The following is a 23,169-nucleotide window of genomic DNA, read 5'->3' as shown; positions in this document are numbered from 1 at the left end:
TCCTCCACTGAAATAGATTTTTTTTTTTAAATAATCAATGTAGTTATATTTTAATTACGAAAAACGTACATACAAGTAGTTTGATTTTTATATTATAATATTTTTCATTTTGAAATTAAAAAAAAAAAAAAAACATTATTATAAGTGTTGTTTCTTTGGTGACTGAAATTGAAAGGTACACATAATTCATCTGAATAAACAATATAAGCAACCGCTTAGATGACAACAACATTTTACATTAAGATTAAATGTTTCGCTTTTTCAATTTCCTTGCAACCACCAGTCACCCTATTCCTATATAGGCTGTATCTCCTTTAATCTTGCGTTTCAACCTATTTGTCATTATTTTGATTGACTGACGACAAAAGGAAATATAAGTATAGGTATATAATTTTACAATTTATATACATTAAACTTACTTGAGAAATTGACCGCAAAATGCTTTTCTATATTCAAAAGCTGCTCATTGTGGCCTTCGTCGACCAAAAGTTGGTTGCTACCGTTCGAAAACTGCGCTTCCTCGTTCGAAAACTGCTCGTCCACGCCCCAAAACAACTTTTCGTCATCGCAAATGTCCGCGTCATCGCCTGACTCATTGAGTCTTTCACTAAATAAACCATACCATGCCTTGGCTTCCTTTTTAGCTTCACAGTACAGATGTTTTTCCTTGGGATCTGTCCACTGGTTAGATTCGTTGACCAGGTATCTTGGTTCAAATTTCTTCGATATGGGAAACATTTGAAACAGCCTTTCCGCCTGACAAATAGCCATGTCAAATAAAGCTATTTCCATATCTAGAGCATCAACATTTTGCTTCCCCGTCTTCCTGGTCAACCATCCAACCACTGCAAAGTGATGGAAACCCTCTTCAAATCGTTTATTTTTTTTGGCTTCAATCCCTTGCGCCACAATCGTTTTGACGAGCAGTCGAATGTTCAGCCTTTTTTTTGCTTCTTCTTTTAATTCCAGTAAAGACCAGTTTTCTGGAAGGTTAGGATCCATTACTGCTACCATAATCTTCGCCTCTAAATCTAGTTCATGGTGAATATTTTCTGCAGATCTGGCGCATTCACAGAAAGCATTTACTGACAGCTTGGTTAAACCGAGCGCTTTGTACTTGAGGCCCAGCTCGAACTGTATTTCTGCTTTTAGTATCCGTGGAATATTTTCCGGTTCACCTGACGCTTCAAGCAGTCTGTAAGCATTCTGTAACGTAAGCAGCGCCTTCCGTGGATTTTGATTGACAGCGATTTGTCTCAGTAGATGTTTTTGGAACATACATGCCAGCGTCCACACGCTGTATGGCTCTTTAAGAAACCCTCCATATTGATAAACTCCCATTGAGTGGTGTAGGTCTGACGTTACCGATGGAAATATCAGTCTGTTTGGGCCGTCGGCAATGGTTCGTGCCTTCTCTAGGTAATGCATGGCATCTTCCGTACATCTGTTGTTGCCGTAAAATACGCCTGCCGCGTACCAGTAAACCGCAGATTCCGGCCTGTTATCTTTGCCACCATCACCGTCACATGCGCGATTGTTCAACATAAGAGCAGTAATCATAATGGCTTCGGCCAACCACAACCATTTGTACTCCGGTGGGTCAAACCATTCTGTTGTATTAGATTTCTCATACTGACAGACCATAAATACAGCATGTAACATGTCAATCGGAGATTCACTTACTTTCAGTAAATCATGAATGGTTAACAGCAGATTTGGTTCTGATAAGATCGATGGACCACATTTGTACGTATGATGTTGGCTTTGACGTCTGTTGTCCATATTCAGTATGAAGTTTGTATATTCTGAATGGAAATTGTTCTCCAACTGATCAATGAAACACTTATCAGCCAGTGTAATATATTTGTTGCGATCAGTGTTCATCTCGTCACTGGACGATTCTAATGACAGGGACGATTTTACTTTTTTACTTTTCATTAGATCACACTTTTTCATCTTATCGTGTTGCTGTTGCACCCTACTTTTCTCCAGGTACCGGCTCTTGACATGTTTGAATATTGGGTTGATGTTCCGCTTAGGCAGCGTTGGGACGGTTGTTCTTGGTAGGCACCCTTTTGGTGGTTCTTCAATCATTTTTTAATGATATTTTAAAAATAATATTGGTTCAGTATCGTTAATTGTTTTAGTATTGGTTGCTATGCAATAACTTATTCAAGTTTAATTATTATCAGCTGAATTGAGTTTTTAAAACAGTGGAACTGTGTATATAATTAAATTTAATATTTAAAATATATTTTTAAAATTTGAGAAATAAAACACATTTTCAAAGTGTTGGATATACGTTTACTGAGAGATATATTAAATATATTAGTAATTGTTAGGTACCTTGGTCCTTGGCCGATACTAGAAATTAAATAAATATTGGAAATCATATAAAAGAGATCTAGTCGATTGTGAATAATATGATTTAAATTTATGTTATTAACAATTACAGAAAAACAATGAAGTAGTGTGAATAACGTGATTTAAATGTATGTTATTAATAATTATAGAAGAACAATGAAGCAGTGTGAATAATAGGAATAATTGAAAAAATACTAATCAAAAACACTGACGATGTTGGTACCAACGGTAACATTTTTTTGGTGACCGTTGTATCTAAATCAAGAGATCGAGGTAGTGCATAATTATTGGTACAGTTATTAAAACATGTCCAAACATTTTTCCTTAGACAGTTTAATTTTATTTATATAATTTTTATTATCAGATTTAGTCTTTTGCATTTAGCTCTCAAATAAGATAAATTAATATAATCAAAGATGGTATTCAATTTTTTTAAACACAAGATGATAATTGTGTTGTGTCTACCCATAAAGGTACTCAATTATTTGTTTATGTTTGTTGTAAATACAAATAATATAAGACAGATTTAAAAATTATAAATTTATGTTATTTGTCAGTGTTCGGATTAGATAAGTATTTTTTTATCTAGATAAAAAAAAGATACAATTATTTTTTAAACGGTTATAAATTTTAGTATATTTTAGTTGGGCACTAGGAACATAATAATAATTATAATGATATAAATAAAATAATTACATTATTTATAAACCATAAACTTTGTTTGAAAATCTGTATAAATATTTAAAAATTTGGTACAATTTCGTGCTATTTATCAATAAAAAATGTATCTAGATGAATTTATTTGGATTAGTAGAAAAATTATCTAAGATGAACGTTTAGATACCTTCTAACTATTTATCTAGATAAGATAAAAGATAGACAAATAATTATCTAGATATTCATCTAGATAAATTTATCTAGATAAGTCCGAACACTGTTAATTGTAATACTAGACAAAGACATTACATGATAATGAATTTCTTCTAAAATATGTCTGATATAATTAAATATATTATTATTGTGTCATTGACGTAATTCCATTACATTTAAACCCGCGCAAAACGTTCATTAGTCAAATAATCATAAAGACAAATTAAGTCATATTTGAAGTAAATCATTTTGCTCACATACACTATATCAAAATGTTGATATTTTAAACACTGTACGACACTATATAAGTACCTGTATATACATTAAATATATAAAAATACAATAGGATTTAACAACTTCAGTAGGTGTAAAAGAATATCATTGCACCTGCTACACAACACTGAGGGGTGCAAGTTCACCGTCGTGCACCACCGTAATTCCTCCACTGAAATAGATTTTTTTTTTTAAATGATCAATGTAGTTATATTTTAATTACGAAAAACGTACATACAAGTAGTTTGATTTTTATATTATAATATTTTTCATATTGAAATTAAAAAAAAAAACATTATTAAAAGTGTTGTTTCTTTGGTGACTGTAATTGAAAGGTACACATAATTCATCTGAATAAACAATATAAGCAACCACTTAGTTGACAACAACATTTTAATTTAAGATTAAATGTAAAAAAACTATTTTTATTTTAACGTATCTATTACAAATAATTTAGCAGGTAATAATATTGCGTACACACACGGATATTATTATTATAGACATTTCATAATATTTTTATATTAGAAACATCATAAGTTCATAACAACTAAAGTAAATAATTTATAATCTTAAATTATAAAAGGAACGTGTAATAAAATTCTGCTAAAACGGACATATGACCCATTTAATTTGAAAAATTGATTTAGTTGCAAATAAAAATGTTACTGGTTTAAAAACCATAATCAAATTTTGACTAGATAGATGTTCGTTATAAATACAATTATCAATGAAATGGAAATTCCATGAATGCAATTTTCCAATCCCCTATTTTCCTGACGGTATGACACGCTATAGGGGTGTGAAAAATTGATTCAATAGAGTTTTTGATTTAATTAGAAACTAATAAGTGAAAGTCAATGAATACCCACAGTCGACTTCCTCTTATAAAACCCACTTGTTACAATCAACATTGTATATTACGGCAAATTATAATATACTATCTAAAATAATTTTACTTAATTTGTTCTTAATACATATTTTCATTATACACTGCTGCTAATCGTAAGAATTAGGTATCATATTATTAATATGATATTTGATCATTTGATGCCAAAAAAAAAATATAACTTATATGAGTTTCTGTTCAACAATGAATCGATCGCAATAATTTGTTTTGTCTGTTTTGTCTATACACCAATTACATTTAAAAAATACACGTGTGATGTAAATTGTTATAAGTAATTCAAAATTACAATATAATTAATGTTATAGAACAGATAATTTTGATTGTATTTGTTTACTTTGTTTGACCTGACATTATGACATATGATTTGTATCGTGTACTATCACTTTGATTTCAAAAACTGAAGTTAAATCACAAAAGTACGATTTTTCAATTTTTTCTAAATTAAGTAAATACTAAATAAATTGCTTGTTTTTTCCGGTGATTGCGTACAATTTAATTTAACCTTGTGTTTTATTAGACGCACCAATAATATATAGTTAAGGTTTCTGTGACTTGTTAAAAGCTCACGTCACTTCTAATGAAATAGTTGCACATAAAATATAATAGATAAGATCCAAGTTGCATCTATATAGGTTTTGTCTATAATCGTTATGGCCGTGTATACTCGCGTGCATTTTTCACAAACGTAAAGATCCGGCGCCGTTCGTAAGTTACTGTTGCAGTATAATAATACACGTACGACCAAGTCTGTTTCCGTCGATGTACTTACTCCTTCTACCCACTTGCTTAGACACATCTGCGTATAGTTTATATATTTATATACACGTACATACATACACACATATATATACGTACATATATACACATATACGTGTATGCATACATACGAAAATATATTACTATGTGTGTAGCCATGTTATATTGTCTTATATAATAATTCGGGAGCCCATTTATAACAATATATAATGTGCTCCGGACGGAGAGCAATGATTTTGCTCGGCGTTGGCATTGCGCGCGCGGTCCGACTATAATAATACAGCCGTGTAAATCCCCGAGCCGAAAGTTTCCGGGCGGCGGCGGTGGGTTTTGGGTGTTACGATTTGCCGCCAACAACTTACGGTGGCTCGAAGACGGACGGCCGCGGCGGTTTGGCTGTGTACATATATATATATATATATATATATATATATTAAATGGGTACCTATATACCGGCACAGTGGTTAAGACGTACCGAGACCGGGCCCATATCTCAGGATTCAGCGGATCCGCGCGCACGGTCTCGAAAAACCGGAAAGTTTTATTTTTCCGTATATAGCCTCGCCAGTCGGATTTACGTTTCCCTCGGATGGGAATTGATAATTCGAATTACGATCGGGGTGAGAAGATGCGATGTATATAAATAAATTCATATATATATAGCGAAGGGTTTGCGGGCGGCCGCGGTAAAAGAAGTATTACGTGCGTACTTATATTTATTCGTGGCGGGCACAAAATACGAAACTTTATACGGGGGCGGCGCGTCGTAAGAGGTATATTATTATGTTGCAGCATCCGGGATTTGGCCGGAAGAGATACAAATTTACGAGTGTTGGGAATCGCCGCCGGTGACACGACCGCGAAGAGACCCGCGTTCTCCGCTACGGAGGCGGACGTCCGGATGAGGCTGCGGAACGGAGGTTGTCGATTCCCTCTCTATCCGACTATCTATATTATAATATGTATATACATTTAACATAATGCTAATAAATAAATACAATTTATACTAAAGTGTATAATATACATATTATATACGTCTATATATTATGTTTATACATTTATAGTATATATTATCAAACGTGGAGTTGCCCCGAGTCTGTATACTATAATATAATAAGTATATATTGTACCTATACGTTACATAATATAAATACAATTTTATATTTTCGTCAAATTAATATAATTCGTTTGAATAAAATGATTTTAATATTTAAGTATAATATTTTTTTGTAGATACCTAATAAAATCTGTAAAAAAATTATATATCTGAAATTGTTATCTAAGTATTATACGGTGATTGTGTACGTACTGTGTAGCTACTGTAGCTATGTAACTATATAGTATTAAGAGTATACTAAATATTAAAAGTAAGTATTTAGGCACATTATGTTGTTGCGATGATTATTATTTAGTTTTACATTGGATTTAAAATAAAACGGCTTAAACAGTTTTTAGTTTGTACATTGAAACAAAAGGTCACTGGTTAGATTATTTTATCATTTACGACATATGAAAATTAATTTAAACCAAAGTATAAGTTTAAAATTCGACAAATACTTAGTATATTAGAGAAAAGCAATAATCCCAACTTCAGATCGAAACTAATAAAATGTTGTAAAGAATTCAAAACTCTGAAAAAAACAAAATTAAATGAAAACAAGTGAAATAAATAAAAAAACAACAATCTTTTGAAGATAATTTCGATTTAATGTGACACACAAAATTCGAGAAAACAAATAATTTGTTTACTAAAAGTTTTTATTGATAAGATGTCAAGTTGATGGAAAAACTGAATACAAAAATGACAAGACATTTATAAAGTCTGTAACTTTCCAGCTCATTTTTCTAATTTCAATAAATAAGTATAATGCAAATAAATAAATTATATATAAAAAGAAGATAATAAATTAATATTATTATGAATGACAGATTATTAATCGATTTCAACAGGTAGGTATTATACAATTTAAAAGTATATTTATATTTACAAATACATACTTAAATTTATTCACCAACTTTTTTTAGTTTACCTAGATACAATTAATTTTAATATAATTAAAATTAATCAATTGATTGAGAATGGAGATACTAATATTATTCAATGGTCTAATAAAATATCAACTGTTGCAGTTTTTAGTTTTTAAAAATATACTTTACTAGTTTACTATAACTTAACTGATAAATGTATTTGTTTAAGCAATTAACAAAAAATATTTAACAACCCTGGCTTATACTACAATTATATGATCACGACGTACGTGTTTGTAAGGGAAATCTAGGTTAGATTATAACAGTAATGTGTGTTTACCTACTTGTACAAACCAAATAACGATAATTGCTCTATGCCCATTATAATCATAGTGATATAGTGTAATATTATTATTTCGAGTTTATGCTAGTATGTAATTAAAGGACGGTTTCAGATATACACCTAAACCGTTAAATGAATAAATATACATATTGTTCGTCCATGGGAATTGGATAAAATATTGTATTATAGGTATAGCTAATAATATATAGATTAATATATTAACATAAAAATATAAATATAAATAATAATAATAATAATAATAATAATAATAAATATAAAAACACAAACACTGGTGACAATTGGGATGGGGGACTTGAGAGTTGAGAGACTAAGCAACCCCCAAAAAATGTAATGCATTTTTATTTAACTTATTCAATATAATTATAGTAGTTCTTAAACCCTCTCCTTGAATCTCAAACTGTATTTGCGCCTATGAAAGCTAATTAAGACTAAGTACATTGGTGAACAATCAATGTATCCATATTATTTTATTATGATAATATTATATAGACAAAATACGAATACATTTTATAGAATTTATTGTTCAGCCAACATTTGAAATTAGTCTTGCCATTTAAAAAATAAACCAACAAAATATAGTAAATTAATGTCACAAGAACTATGGTTTCTAAAAGCGTTCCGTGTCTTTTAGTATTTCCACCAAGCCATAATTCCATTCCCCCTCCCTCACAAAGTTCTCATCGAATTTCGTCTATATACTTATAACCTATATATATATACCTATATACTCATAAGTATACCTATTTAATGATATTTAGAAACAATGCGTTCGTACTATTGGTAATATTAAACAAAATAGACGTAATAAATGATTTAATTAACTTTGTGTTGCACTGTATCTTGATAAATTCACAGCATAATTAAATAATCTCTGACCTTGATTTGCAAGATATATTTACCAAAGTACTTAATTTTCAACAAACGTTCAAAAAATACACTTAAAATTAAAATATGTATGACGTTTAACCATAAAAATGTGGTAATATGCAACAAATATTTTGAGTAAAATAAAAAAAATCGTTGTGACTTGGAGTTGTGTACTTTCTAAGCATACGATAAATTTAAACAAAACAATAGGAAAATTCATAAAAGTCTCGGCTCAAAATATCATACAACAATCGTACTCTGTAAATGTAATTTTTATGAGATTTACCGCAAAAAAATAAACACTTCTAATAACGTATGATGCTCCTGTACGTCGTAATCTTAAATGGGGTGGCTAAAATATGAGAATTTATCAAAACACATTTAAATTTATCTTTTTCTAATAGTTTCTTTCAACCTAAGACTTTTATTTTGGTTAATAAAACCGGTTTAAAAAACCCTAACCAAAACCTTCAAATTTATTTTGATTTTCGTCCCTATCTTAAAATGTTAAACACTGTTTGTACTATTTATAGATATTTGAAGATCCCTTATTATTTAAGATTTAGATTATGAGAGAGTATGTATTATTTTTACAATGATGTATATTTTTTTCTGTCTGTCATCAATATTTGGGGTAAAAATACTCAGACATCAGCAACTTTTATGATAGTAAAGTGAATCTAGTTAGTACATTTTGCGATTTGATAAAAATGGAAAATTTCCAGTAGTTTTCAAAAACGTTGAGGAAAACAAATAAAAAATGACGAAAAATTAACATTTTTACGCAAAACCAATTTTTGAAAAAAATATATTAAAAGATTATAATATAAAAGATTATATACAAAGATATAAAGACATATAAAAGATTATATGTTTCCAGTGCATTTCCAAAACTAATAACTGTAGACACTTGCAACTTTTACCAGATATTTATATTCTAGAATTTTCCATATAATATGGTAACATTTTTTTAAAATTTTTGATTATTTTTAAGTTAATTATAGCCTTAAGAAGTTTTTTGGATTTTTTTAAAGTTACTAAAAGCTTAAACGTTTGAAAATTTAATGCAAAATTCCTCATAAGTTAATTTATTAGCCATTTAAAAATATTAAAGATACACAGGCAAGATTACTTTTATATGCATTGAAAGTTCAAATGTTGACAACATTTAACAAAATCCCGAAAATGTGCAAATTATTTTTCAGTTAGATATTTATAATAGTTTTCTATTCATTACTAACATTAGAAATGTTTATAGAAAATTTTCAAACGTTTTTTTCACCATAAACAAAAAATTAGTTTACCGGAAAGTTACGCTACGAGATATTTTCGATATTTTTGATATTTTTTTTTTTTTTTAAATTAACTGGGAAAAACAAAAAACAAATTAAGGATTCTAGAATTTTTACTCAAATTTGGTTTTCAAGAAAATTGGCTTTGATTTTTGGTATAGCTCAAAAATGAATAACTATTGATATTTTAAATGTACACAAAATTAATAATTTCCTATACACTTGAGAAAATTTTTAAAATAAGTTTACTATTAATTGTTTTGAGCTGTTTAAGGTAAATGTCTAGTGTGCTATAGACTACCGACTATTTTCAAATTTTTAGGTAAGAACATTATCTGATGTTTTTAAGAGTTGGCTTTTATTCGATATTTTAATTTTAAAGCGAGATAATATGAGCATTTTTAATTTGTGATATTTTACATAGTCCAAATCTTGTTCTAAAATTAAAATATCAAATAAAAGCCGAAGCTTAAGCACAGATAATGTTCTTACCAAAAATGTTGATGATTGATCAATTTTCTGTTATATTAAAACTAACAGCACAGTATTGGAACTAGTGAACAAAAATTTGGCATGTCGCACAAACACTAAATGTGTATAGCGTCCTATTAATAATAATTATTATAAGGTAACTCAAGGGTATTTAAAATACATTTTTACCGTAAGTTGTTTTTATCAACAATACACGATATATGGACTTTAGACGATATAGTCATATTATCATATTAAATAACTTTAATTATTAAATAGGTAGCTTGCTGGAAATAGTTAAAATGTTTTAATAAATTATAATCCAAAATATTTAGATATCAATTCGAACAAGAACTTTTTTGTTCTTCGTATAATACCCGGTGCTCGCTCACCGAACAAATTTTAAACTCGCATTTTGTATAGGTAACTGCAGTGCGTTTATCGTGTATTTTTCAATGCAACGGCATAATACATAATACTATATAATAATACAAAATAATAATATAAAGGTACCGTCATTATGCGTTACGTGCGTATGCCGCATGCGTATGGCGTGATGGCACATCCGCCTGTTATGACCTAGGCAGCAGTAAGTTGTCACCGTGTGTCGTTACTCGCACTTTTATTTGTGTTTATGCGGTGTCACGGGAAAATTTGTTTTTATTTCGGTTCGCGAATTGTATTATTCCGGGACATCTTTATGGTAATATTATTCACAATGAAAAGTTATCACCTAAAGTCGAGAATTATGCTTGTTGTGTCTATACGTAATATAAATATTTTGTGAAACTACATTGAATGTGTGTGCAGTATAATACGGTGGAACATTGAAAGTCCGGAACACATATATATAATGTGTGTGTATACAAGGAGGGAGAGAAGAGCCGAGCCAAATAGAGCTTTCATGGAAACCGTACTTTTCTTTTATGCGCTGCGAAAAAAATGACACTAACATAAACTACATCAACATCTTTGGGTACGCATTATTATCTGTATATATACGCGTTCGCGAGTGTGTGGTGTATGTGTGTGCGTATCTATTTGCCATAGTGAAAAATCAAGAGAATATAATATATATATATATATATATAACATGTATATATATATATAGATATAACTACTACAGTAGGTAGATGGAATGCAGACCTTAAATTTTGTCGTTGCAGACTTTCTAGAAAAAAAAAATGGACTATAAAAACTTAGGCGACCACATAAATATTGTTGACGACTGTTATTGTTGTAATGTCTTCCCGAAATTATTACCTGTCCTTCGCCGATGCCGGTTTTATTATGATCGGCGATATCGTTTCGGAAAAAGGCGAAATACATAATATATTATAGTTAAAACTGAACAACCCAATGCGTTTTAAACGAAACGATAGCTATAATATTCATAGCGATGGCAGTCGACATATAAAACTGCTGTATACCCAACACTTAACCTATAAGTATTAAGTATTGACATGATTTGAATTCACATAAATATTAAGTGATATCAAGCTATTCAATTATACGATATCAACTGAATATGCTAAAAATGCTATTATTGTATTGGTTTATCCTATTTTCTTTAATCCTTTTTAATTTTTAAATGTTTTGTTTTATAATTTTCGCGTTTAAACGTACTGGATCAGCTCCATGGAAATAATATGTTGATCTTCAGGAAACATGAAGTATACCTATGACTACATAATGTTGTTTTTCTTTTCAAAATGTCCCAACTTTTGCTCCACATCTTTTTCACAAGTCCGATAAAAAATATATTTACCTTCAGTAATTGTCTGTCTTTATTTTTCAAATATTGTAATTATGACTTATGGTAATACATTACTGCACCACCATTACGGTTCGACGTTTCAAGGTTCATTTTAGAAATAAAAACTATTACTTACTGTAACTATTACTTACTCGCACTCACTGATATAGTGATAAGTACTTGAGAACACAACAAAGAAATATTACATATGAATCGATATTGTTTGGTTCATTTATTTGGGATTTTTTATTTCAAAACAGTTATTATTTAATAAGTGAAAATGTAATATTTACTTGAAAATAAAAATAAGTAACCCAGATTTATTAATATCGATACAATGGATTCAATGAACATAACTACACAAGTTATAGCTTTTAAATATATGACATTTTGAACAAATTATTTTTCCAAGATCACTCTATAACATGACTTTTCGTACAAAGGTTTTCGAAAAGATGACTTTCGAACACATATATGACCTCCGGGAAGGTGACTAACTACCATAATACATATTATATTATACTATATATATGTAATATATATTGTACCTTATATTGCTCCATAAGTTTAGACCAAATGGAAAGCATTACAAATTAACGATAATCACGAAGTACATACGACTGAAATAAAAAATGAGCTTTTAAAAAGCGCGTAGTGCATTTTTATCCGTCAAAGCCGCCCTTTTAGTCGATATAATCTTCTATTTGCCGGAAAGAAAACGCTCCAGAACGTATATGTTTATATGGACATTCATTGACAAGTCACAGGTATTCTTTTATTTTATTTTATTTTTTTAATATAGAATCTAGTACCTACCTACCCTGTCTAAACTTAATACCTTTCTTCCTTGCTCGTCGCGCTTCCTAATACCAAAATCCCGTTCGACAGATTGATATTCCTCAGTTTACGACGTGGTGGTGCTGCAGTTATTCGCGATATATACGTATAGGCAGGTACTTCACGGTGCCAAAAAGCTCAGCTTTCATATGTGACGACATTAAATTCCGCATTCACAAAATTCTGTTTTATCACCCCTTTATAAATCTTTACGATCCGAATTAATCCACATCGCCAATCGCGTGACGAGTGTGGTTTGGCTAATGGCAGCGCCTCGTTTGTCAAACGCGCCATGTCGACTCGGAAATTAAATAGAAAGGCCTAAAGTCTGCAGCAGTGCTTGTATCAAACGATAAACTCGCTGCAAGTTCAAAAGAACATTCTGTGACGTCGAGAAACGTCTAAGTACGTTATTATACACACACAAAATATTTCCTTTATAGTGGTAACGAGCTGATTACCTACACTCCACAAGCCCGTCAACAACATCGTATAATATTATAATTATATGCTTAAACCGAAAATAACATCATACCTACCGTATCTTAATCCGTTTTCCCGTTTTGGATTTGTACAGAAATTAATTAAGTCGTGCAACTTTTACACGCATCATATTATATTTATTGTTTTATACACGTGTATCATGCGGTGTTTAGTTATTCATAGGCGTATTTCTCGTGTATACGATTAATTTATGAATAATTCTGCATCTATATAATACATTAATATACTTCGTGCGTGTTTAATAATCTTTTTTTAATATTGTTCTTTTACCAACAGATATTAAAAACTTAAAATATTTCTGTTCATAAGCAATACCGTTTGATATACCTACATTGTGTATATACACGTGGAAACTACATAATATTATAAACTGTTATTATACAATTAATTTAATTTTTTTAACTATTATTTTAAAAAATCGACCTGAATAATAACAACGGCTTTTTTTTTTGGTTTATATCATTTTCGTATACAACATAACAATAATACGCGCACGGTACGCGTGGGAAATGTGGTTGTTATTTTAATTCCGCAACGTTTAGTCGGATAGTGGCGTTATAAGCACATGTGCAATTATAGACCCTTGTTGTTATATTCACATACCTATATATATAATATGAAACAACATAATAAATAATTGATACAATATATATTGGAGTGCGGTGCACATGTACATACAATATATACATTATATAATATATATACATAGCTATTAAATGTGTATAGTGATATATTATTTGTGCACACATATATCTGCAGTCGGTTAATCCTGACGTTAATTGTAACAGCTTCCAATTGCCACCGCGTGCAGTGCAATAATCATTTTCAATAATAATAGTAACGGGCTATATAGATTTGTATTTTATTTAAAACGTTGTGTCTCTGACGGCGCCGTAGTAGGAATATTATTGATTGCATATCATAATATAATAACACTGCACCTAAAATAATAATTATATTAGATTACATTGAGGGAATAGGAAACCCAAGTGATTTTCTGTGTTTGTTTACACGCGTTGCAACACCAGAAATTTAAAGGTGTTCTATATCCGATTGACCCATAGTGAAGCGATAAGAACTTGGAAATATACTATTCAACTTTGTCATATTCGTCTATTCGAGAACGACGTTCCAGAATTTATGATCTTTTGATTGTAATTTCTTGAAAAATTGAAAAAGAATATTTAATTTCTATATTTTAATAATAACTTTAATTTTTATGTTTAAGGGGATGAAATCAAAAACGTGGTCGATCTCAATCATACATAATGACAAATTGAAATTTTTTTTCGGAATTCTTCACTAAAGATCAATCAGTTTAATGTAGCATGTAACACGTCTAAATTCCTATATTTTGCGCTTGATGTATTAGAAAAAGACAGAAAAGACAGAAAAAGACCCTTCTAATCCCCTTGATATACATAATATTGTTACTCAGTGCATATAATGATTTTGTTTCAGGCGAGTGTGCCAAACATAATACAAATATTATAGGTAACTAATATGCACTTTATTACAATATGATTTTATACGAGTGTACAACACGCCCGTATAATATATTATTATAATTTATATATATAATAATATTTGTATTCACAGCGAAGAGTATCAATTAATAGAAGACTGATTATACGGTGCTTAATAATAGTGTCTCATGACCAATACTTTTGATCATTTCAAATGTTGGATTTAGGAATCGCACTATATTATAAACCAACTTTCCATATTCTAGCTCAGTGCAGCTGCGGTTCTTTTGCAACTGCAATATTATTGTTTTCATAGTTAATAATTCCCTTGGGGCCTTGACGACGGGGAGAAAATCACGAATTTAATTATAATACCTAGTTTTAAAATACATTAATACAGAAAATTAAATTATATTATTATTAAATGGCATACAGACCATTAAATAAGGGGTGGTAAAGGGATGTATAGATTTATCTTAAGTATGTGATAATATGATTTTTAATTTTTAACATTGCATAATTAACAAAAAATATTACTAAGCTTAACTTGGCTTTTATGATAATTATGAATAATATAACGTTGAGTTTTTAATTGTACCTAATATAATTTTTCGTAATCAACAACTTTTTAGTGCAAAAAATAGATTCGTAAAGAAGTAATAGGACTATATAATATTATGAAGTTTCAATTATTACCATAATTCATACACAGGGAGCTCAAAAAGTTTGAAAATGGTCATAAGACTAATTAGGATTGATAAACGATAGTATGAAATCTATACGATCAAGGTGATTTAATATTTAATCTGATAAATTTGTAGCTGTTTTATCTGTAATTGGTATATTATATACTTATATAATATAGGTATAAGAATATGCAAATCGTAATTAAAGAGTTTTCAAATTGTTTGTACACCTTGATCTGTTGACTGTTATAATATGTATATATTATATACTAGGTATGGAGTATATTGTCCAATGATCTACATCAACTTAACTATACTAGGAAGTCTAATTAAGCATAACTAAGTAGTAAGTACACAACTTAGATAATTTATTACAAATGACAATATAATATAGAAAGATATTTTTTTAAATAAATAAAACAAATTAATATTTTGATGGATTTTTATAATAATTACGCATTAAGTACTTTGGTATATTTTCGTATTACACGCATCAGCGACGGGCCTTAAATGAAAAAGGCTGGTAAGTATAATTCGTATAACATATATTTTTAATTTGCATAAAGATTCATAACCACTGAAAACCACTAAACTTTTGAAACTTAAATATAATTATAAATAAATATTCATATAGTAGTTATTTATAATTTCATATACAAATACAGATACCTAGAAGTAAATTAACAACATAACATTAATTAAAATTGTACAAATCAGAAATGATTTTAATGTTAGCCTAGAGACTGAGTTTTTTAATAGTCTAATAGTCAAAATTATTTATCTCGCAAACATTTTTGTAACAATACATTTATAATTAAATAAAATAATAGATAACAATTTTTCCTATATAAGTTTTACTGTTTTTGGAGGTATAAATGTAATATAAATATAAATGCAGTTATTATTGTATACAAATGTTACTATACTTTAAAGAATACAAAATTATATTTTTCACCTTTTAGTAAAGTACATTTTTAAAGTTAAGAAAATATAATTTATTTGATATTTAAAACTGTTATAGTAGAAAATCAAAATAGAAATATCGCAACTATCGTACACATAATCTAAAATGTATAGCATCAAGGTAACCCACCAGAATATACGAACTTAAGTATAGTTAACCATTTACATTAGCTACACACACTATTACAATGAACTGGATAGTAAATAGCAGAAAGTGAAATAATATTCATTGTAAGTTCTTGAATTTAAATTCCATAATACGCTGTATTTTATTTTACAATGTACCTATACAGAAGATCATAGACTTATTTAACTGTCTGAATATTCTTAAATAAGATCATTTTATTTTGTGTGCTGTACTATAATATTATATTTTCGACCCATCACATATTATCTAAAATTTGTAGGGATTAAGTCCTATATGTATTGAATAAGTCCAATTAATTTATGCTTATTTAGATGTATGTATTGGTTTAAATTTTAACCAAATTCCATTTTCTGGCGTAATAATTAGTGATCTTTTACTGAATCTCATTGGAATGTCAGTTTTTTCACATGGTTCCACTTCATACGTGGTCAAAAGTTCAGTTAACGCCAATTTCATTTCCATTTCTGCGAATCGTTTCCCTAAAGTTTCAACGACAGTAATTTAGTTATAAAAATATTATTTATTCCAGAAAAAACTCGGCCTCATTGAGAAAAACTCATGTAGAGCCCAACGCATTTTGCTGTTTATCATTATTCAATTACAATAGCACCATACCTATACATAAGCGAGGTCCATCGCCAAACGGCATATAAGTTCCATTTGGTCTTTTAGCCTTTTCTTCTGGTGAGAATCGTTCGGGGTCGAACGTCTCGGGATCGGGATAATATCTGTAGTCGTGATGAATTGCGTACGCAGGAATAAGAACTTTCGTACCTTTTTCGATTACGAATGTGTCATCGGGTACTTGGTAATCCTGCGTAGCTTCTCTAAATAGTGTTAAAAGTGGTGGATACTTTCGTAAAGTTTCTGAAACATAATATTTACATTATATAAATTGCCAATAATGTTTTGATTTTATAAATTAATTATTTGACTATAATAAAATAAATAAATTAATAATGATAATTATTATATTAACACAATCATATTATCATACACGCGTTTTCATATTTCGTGTTCAATGACGAATTGAATTAATTTCATTGATTTATATTTTTTATATTTAATAAATGATAAGTAAGTACAATTTAATTTATAGAAACCATATACTGACCAGCTAAAACCATTTCCAAATAATGTAAATCCTTTAGAAAATCATTGTCAATCTCAGCGTTGTGTTTCTTCTTCGTCGTATTCATTTCTTCTCGTACTTTGTCCTGAATTGGTTTTTTCAACGCAAGCTCATACAAACAAAAACTCATTGCCGTAGACACTGTTTCAAAACCAGCGGCGAAAAGTATAAATGCATTTGCCACGATATCCGTTTCTAAGAATTCAACTAAATACATAGAATAAATTAATACAAAATTCTATATACTGTTCAATAATACAAATAAATTGATAATAATAAATTTAATTACTAAATAAATATTATATAATGTAGTATACTGTATACCTCGATAGCTTTTATCTTTAGTTATATATTAGGTATAAACACATAATGTTTTACAAGATCTTACAAATTAGATATTAAGCGAAGAGTGGAATATGTATTGGTTTCACAACAATATAATTTTTGCCTGTTATCCTTCACAAATAAAAGTGTAATATACAATTTTCTCGCATTTCAAAAATATTTATTCTTATCTAGTTTATGGACAATTTTTTAATTATTTTAACAATCAGTAGTTGAATTTACTGATGAAAAATTGTAATAATTAAGGCATGCTTATTTTTATCAAAATCGAATTCAGTTATTCAATTATTATAAAGGTAGGTTTCAAAAAAAAAATAAAAGCATAAAAGTCTTCTGAAAAATCACCTTCTTAAATGAGTGCAGCGAGTTAAATATTGGATATATACCTTCCCATACTATTTATTGTATACCTAAATAGATTAAAAAACTGTTTGAAGATGTGTGCAGAGAAATCAGCATTAAGTGTCTAATATGGATGTGGGTACAACTATATAGATATGAATTCATGCCTAGATATCCGATAAACTTTTGTTAAACTTTTAGATCACAACATCATCTCAGTGTTTACTTTAAAATATTTCCCCGAAACGGATCTCTATTTTTTTTTTGCTTATTGGCCTTATTGAATATTATATCTGGTGGTAAATTATAGTCTGGGCGAGGACTTCTAGTTTTTCCATATTTGTCTGACTGTCTAGAAAGGTCACAAACAGTGATTCATAAATATGTTTCATAACACAAAAAGTTTAGAAGTACTAAAAATTTTATTTTTCATATCTTGACGTTATTGCATATAAATGCATATTTAAGTATATTAGACAAAATATAAAAGCATATTATATGTGTACAAAGTTGAAAAATGTCGATATTAAATATAATGTAACAAAAAATCTGTATACAAATATTATTTACAATTCTTGTGTTCTTATATATTATAATATTATTGGTTAGGCAATTCACTATAAGTCTGATAACACCGCGACGAGTGTAGAAGTGAACTTCAGTTGTCCGTCATGGTTAATTATAGCATTAGTAGATACTGTTGTTTGATTATCGTGTAATTAATTTTTTAAGTGTTTATTAATTTTTGTATTTTTTTTTTTTTTTTTTAAATAAATATTATAATTTAGGTGCTTACCATATTTTATATATTCAATTTTTTTAAAGCATATTTTAAGTGCATACATATTTTGAAGTTTTTGAGTTCTAGAAGTCCTCAGCCCTAATGATTCTAATACATACTTATGGATAGGTATCCAGTTGCATTTTTTACAATTTTCAACCCATAAAAAAGATTTTAGTATCTTCGTGTCTTCGGCGTACGCAGACGGTACACATCTATAATAGGTATGTATTCGGGTGGTCCCAAGTTATGCAGTGGCGTGCCCAGGGGGGAGAGTTTATCGGTTATATCCACCTATTGTTTCATAGAGCCTCTTATTTGTGTCTTTGTTATTACCACCACAATTCATTTACATATATTATTACTTATAACATGCGCTCCTCGTTTTTGGGCACGCTGCTACAGCCCAAGTGATATTCTTAAAAACTGTCGCGGAAACGCTGAAATTTCGACACAATTTATCGTGCATAATATACAGCAGCGTTTTACTTTTTATGTCAAAATATCCTGGTCAAAAAATATCTGAAAAATATCCCAAAACCAAATTATACCCGAAAAAATATTCTATGACAAAATATAACAATAACAATGCAAAAACTATTATGCTTCGTAGTATTTTTAAGCTGAATAATATTTTAGTTATTTAAAGTAGTTGCTGATCAAAAAAATTCCATGTAAGTAATTTCCATATAAGAATACATGTACACGATATTAAATCGTATAGGTAACTAATTATTTTCAGATTTTCAATTTTTCAAAAAAAATTTACAATTTAAAAATCTATACTATGAAAAATATTATTCAAGCACGCATGTATAAATAATTTAAATGAGATTATAATTCATTATATTAAAACTTACAAAAAAATTTATCACTGCTACACACACTATGCAATATCATTATTTAATACTTTTGGGCGAATATCAAAGAATATACCTAGTGTAGTGGTGTCCTTCAAATGTTGATAATTTATTTCAATTTTGGCTGCGGCGAAATTCTATAATTTTTGAGTTTATAATTATTTGAAAATATAATAATAAATTAGATAAAGTTAAGACGGTTAGAACACCATATATATACACGATACCGTATTAACAAAATAACTAATAACACAATCACTTTAGACGAAGTAAGTACTCTCATCACAACTTTTATGGTAGAGATTAAAATTTTTAATTAATATTTACGTGGGATATTATTTTGTCATGGAATATTATGGGTTTGGAATATTTTTTCGGAGGTGTTATAACCAGGATTACCTGGATATATTTACCGGGATACTTTGACGTGTCACCTATGTATAGCTGCAGTGTCACCTGCTATATAATATTATTTACTATGTATTTAATTGCCAACGTCATACCTGACGGTTCGGTCTTGTTGACGACCAAGTCGGTTCTGGCCTGGATCAGAGACTGCATGAAGTCGTCCCTGACGATGCCGTGTTCTTCCCGGTACTTCATCGTGTCAGTGAACGCGGCGGTGAAGAACTGTGCGGCGTCCGGCGGCATGTCGCCGATACGGAGCGCGCGTCGTAGCGCCGGCGTCACCATCCAGGCCAGTTCCTTGAGAAGCACGCGGAACGACGGCGCGAACACGGCCTTTCCGTGCTTACGGAACGAAGACCGCTCGTCGTTGATGGCGTTCAGGTGCAGTCCGAACGCGCACGTGCCGATGACGTCGGTCGAGTACTTTCCGAGCACGTCGCGGATTTCCATCTGGCCACCGCCGGTCGGCACGTCCGCGGCCACGTTGCGCATCAGCTGCTCGCTGCACTCGGTCACCTGGCCACGCATGTGCCGCAGCTTGCCGGCGGTGAACACGGGGCTCAGCTTTTGCCGCATGATCTTCCACTGGGCGCCGTTCATGTTGAACAGCCCGTTGGCCAGAGGGTTCTCGTCCGGGCCGGCCGTGTACATGCCGTGGTCGGTGAAGTGCGCAAAGTCGCCGATCAGCACGCGGTTCACCAGCGCCGGGTCGCATACCATCAGGTGCGGCGTGCGCATCTGGAAGAACCCGCCGTACCGCTGACCGCGGAACCCGTCGTAGATCCGGCCGAACATGCGCGCCTGGTGTTCGACGCCCAGGGCTAGCCCGCCGATGTTGCCAAACAGTGGCACCGTCGGCCGCACGTACGGGACGCCTCGGTCGCGCCAGTAGCCGAACGTGGACGTGCAGAAGTGGTACACCGTGGCCGCAAGCAACGCCAGAACCGCTACCGTCCACCAGCCGGCCGCCAAGTCGACTAACAGCTGCGACGCGGACATCGCGATCACGTGCGCTACTGGTCAACGATATAGTTTTGTTTTGTATAACGCGCGTCGTTAACAGTATCGATGATTGGCGAAATGAATAGAGCCAAACTTGTTTGTGAGAACAAGGCGCTATACCTATAATATTATAGACAAACTGCAGCGGAGTAAACCAGATACGCAAACGCACTGCCAGCTACTGCGCGACAACTGACTGCTCCGAAGTACCGTCGCACGTCTTTACGCGTGGGTACGATCCACTATTGGTACCTATACGTTGTTATTAATTATTCGTGTTGTGATGTTATTGCCGATGACTGTGTAATTATCGGAATGTTATTGCGTATCGTCCTCATTGCAGCCGGCGAATCGCGTGCAATCGAACGACTCTCGACCTCGGAACGGTAATGAATAATAAATTACACTTAATCATACGAGTCGACTCGATGCGGCCGAAACGACGAAAAAGAGATAATTACTTCCTACATGGCAATACACCGGCGTGGCCTTGGCCACCGAAGAATAGCGTTATTAATACAATTAACTTTGCCGTCGACCGCCCGTGTTTTGGAGCGGTCCCGCGCGCGTAGGTGCACCCTCGCGTGAGTCAAATTAGGAAAACTGCGCATGACAACGATGCTGCATATTCTACCAAAACACGTTCGCACTATGAACAACAAGTCGAGAACTGCCTTCTGACACATTATTTACCATGCCCAAATTTAATTTTTTAACTGATCCGTGGAAACTTGTCAAAAAATTAAATCGAAACTTTTCATTTGCGCTCTTTTGTAACCGGCCTTTGATATTTTGTTTTGTTCAAATAAACGGTAGATAGGGTTTAAGCCTATTATATTATATATCATGACGTGATCTGCCACATTAATAATTTTCACATATAAGTCTAAAGGTGAGCATTAACTTTTTAACTAAACTAGTTAATTTTTTTTGTTTTTAACTTATTAACTAATTCAGTTAAAATTGTTATTGTTGTACTTTAACTTTTTATAATTAATTATCATTGTCATGCAGTTAAATTAATTCGTATCTTATGGAGCCAACAGATAATACTGATTTTTTGACTCTTTTTGGATGTTGGTAATTTGTTTTTTTATAATATATCATAATAATATTATATTTGCACAGTGTTTGACATCTTGATAAATGTTTGTGTAACTCATAATAATATCAGGGCACTTTATGACTTAAAAATATTGAAGCTTAAAAAAAATTAGTTTTTTTTAACTGAGTTAAGTTAATTTTATTTTCCATCTTAGCTTTTAAGTTATCAACAATAATTTTTTTTTGTGAACTTTTTATTTTTTACCGAAGGCAATTTAATTGAGTTACCTTAACTTGCCACAGTTAATTAGTTTCATTAACTTGTCCAACCTTGCATATTACACAATATTGTTGTTTATAATTATTACGTAATGTCAATAACAGGTACATTACCATAATATTTGTGCGTAAGCGAATAGTGTAAATGTGTATATGTAGTAAGCACGGTTGTAGATAGAACGTGGTAGTAAGTGATTATTAGTGACTGTTGTGGTGCTGAAAATAAATAGCTGACAATATTATGTGCAAAAGCTCGCATGTCAATAAGGCACTACACGAACATAATAATTGTAAACCATGTAATTGTAAAAAAATCTATAGATCCGTAATTTTTACCAATTGTATATCGGATATAATTGGTCATATAGTAATATTACCAGGTTTTAAATTTAATAGAATATACCTACCTACAATAACAAAACTTACATTATACAATGTAATGATATGCTCACAGATCATTGTACAAAAATGCTTTCAATAATAA

The 23,169-nt window shown here is 30.9% G+C and overlaps 2 protein-coding genes across 2 annotated transcripts; both read right to left on the bottom strand.

The window, feature by feature from the left end:
- Positions 1 to 125: 125 nt before the first annotated feature.
- On the bottom strand, positions 126 to 2,187 carry LOC100572374. The gene is made up of 2 exons (XM_003247033.4): positions 420 to 2,187; positions 126 to 355 (listed from the first exon to the last, which is right to left on the bottom strand). The coding sequence occupies exons 1-2, from the start codon at positions 2,092 to 2,094 to the stop codon at positions 333 to 335; spliced, it is 1,698 nt and encodes a 565-aa protein (XP_003247081.1). The 5' UTR covers positions 2,095 to 2,187; the 3' UTR covers positions 126 to 332.
- A 13,722-nt stretch (positions 2,188 to 15,909) lies between these two features.
- Positions 15,910 to 21,754, bottom strand: LOC100161627 (probable cytochrome P450 6a14). The gene is made up of 4 exons (XM_001945065.5): positions 20,456 to 21,754; positions 17,607 to 17,831; positions 17,108 to 17,359; positions 15,910 to 16,971 (listed from the first exon to the last, which is right to left on the bottom strand). The coding sequence occupies exons 1-4, from the start codon at positions 21,357 to 21,359 to the stop codon at positions 16,796 to 16,798; spliced, it is 1,557 nt and encodes a 518-aa protein (XP_001945100.2). The 5' UTR covers positions 21,360 to 21,754; the 3' UTR covers positions 15,910 to 16,795.
- Between the last annotated feature and the right edge of the window lie 1,415 nt (positions 21,755 to 23,169).

Source organism: Acyrthosiphon pisum, chromosome X (genome assembly GCF_005508785.2).
Source record: "Acyrthosiphon pisum isolate AL4f chromosome X, pea_aphid_22Mar2018_4r6ur, whole genome shotgun sequence".
Classification (NCBI taxonomy): domain Eukaryota; kingdom Metazoa; phylum Arthropoda; class Insecta; order Hemiptera; family Aphididae; genus Acyrthosiphon; species Acyrthosiphon pisum.
Note: the sequence above shows the minus strand (reverse complement) of the source record. Positions and strands in the feature narration are given on the sequence as shown.

Excerpts from the sequence above, each read along its gene's own strand:
- LOC100572374 (XM_003247033.4), bottom strand. The coding sequence starts at position 2,094 with ATGATTGAAGAACCACCAAAAGGGTGCCTACCAAGAACAACCGTCCCA. Across the intron at positions 356-419 it reads TTTTGCGGTCAATTTCTCAA|TCAATCAAAATAATGACAAA; the intron begins GTAAGTTTAATG and ends TTTTGTCGTCAG.
- LOC100161627 (XM_001945065.5), bottom strand. The coding sequence starts at position 21,359 with ATGTCCGCGTCGCAGCTGTTAGTCGACTTGGCGGCCGGCTGGTGGACG. Across the intron at positions 17,832-20,455 it reads CAACAAGACCGAACCGTCAG|TTGAATTCTTAGAAACGGAT; the intron begins GTATGACGTTGG and ends CTATGTATTTAG. Across the intron at positions 16,972-17,107 it reads TGGACCTCGCTTATGTATAG|GGAAACGATTCGCAGAAATG; the intron begins GTATGGTGCTAT and ends TTGAAACTTTAG.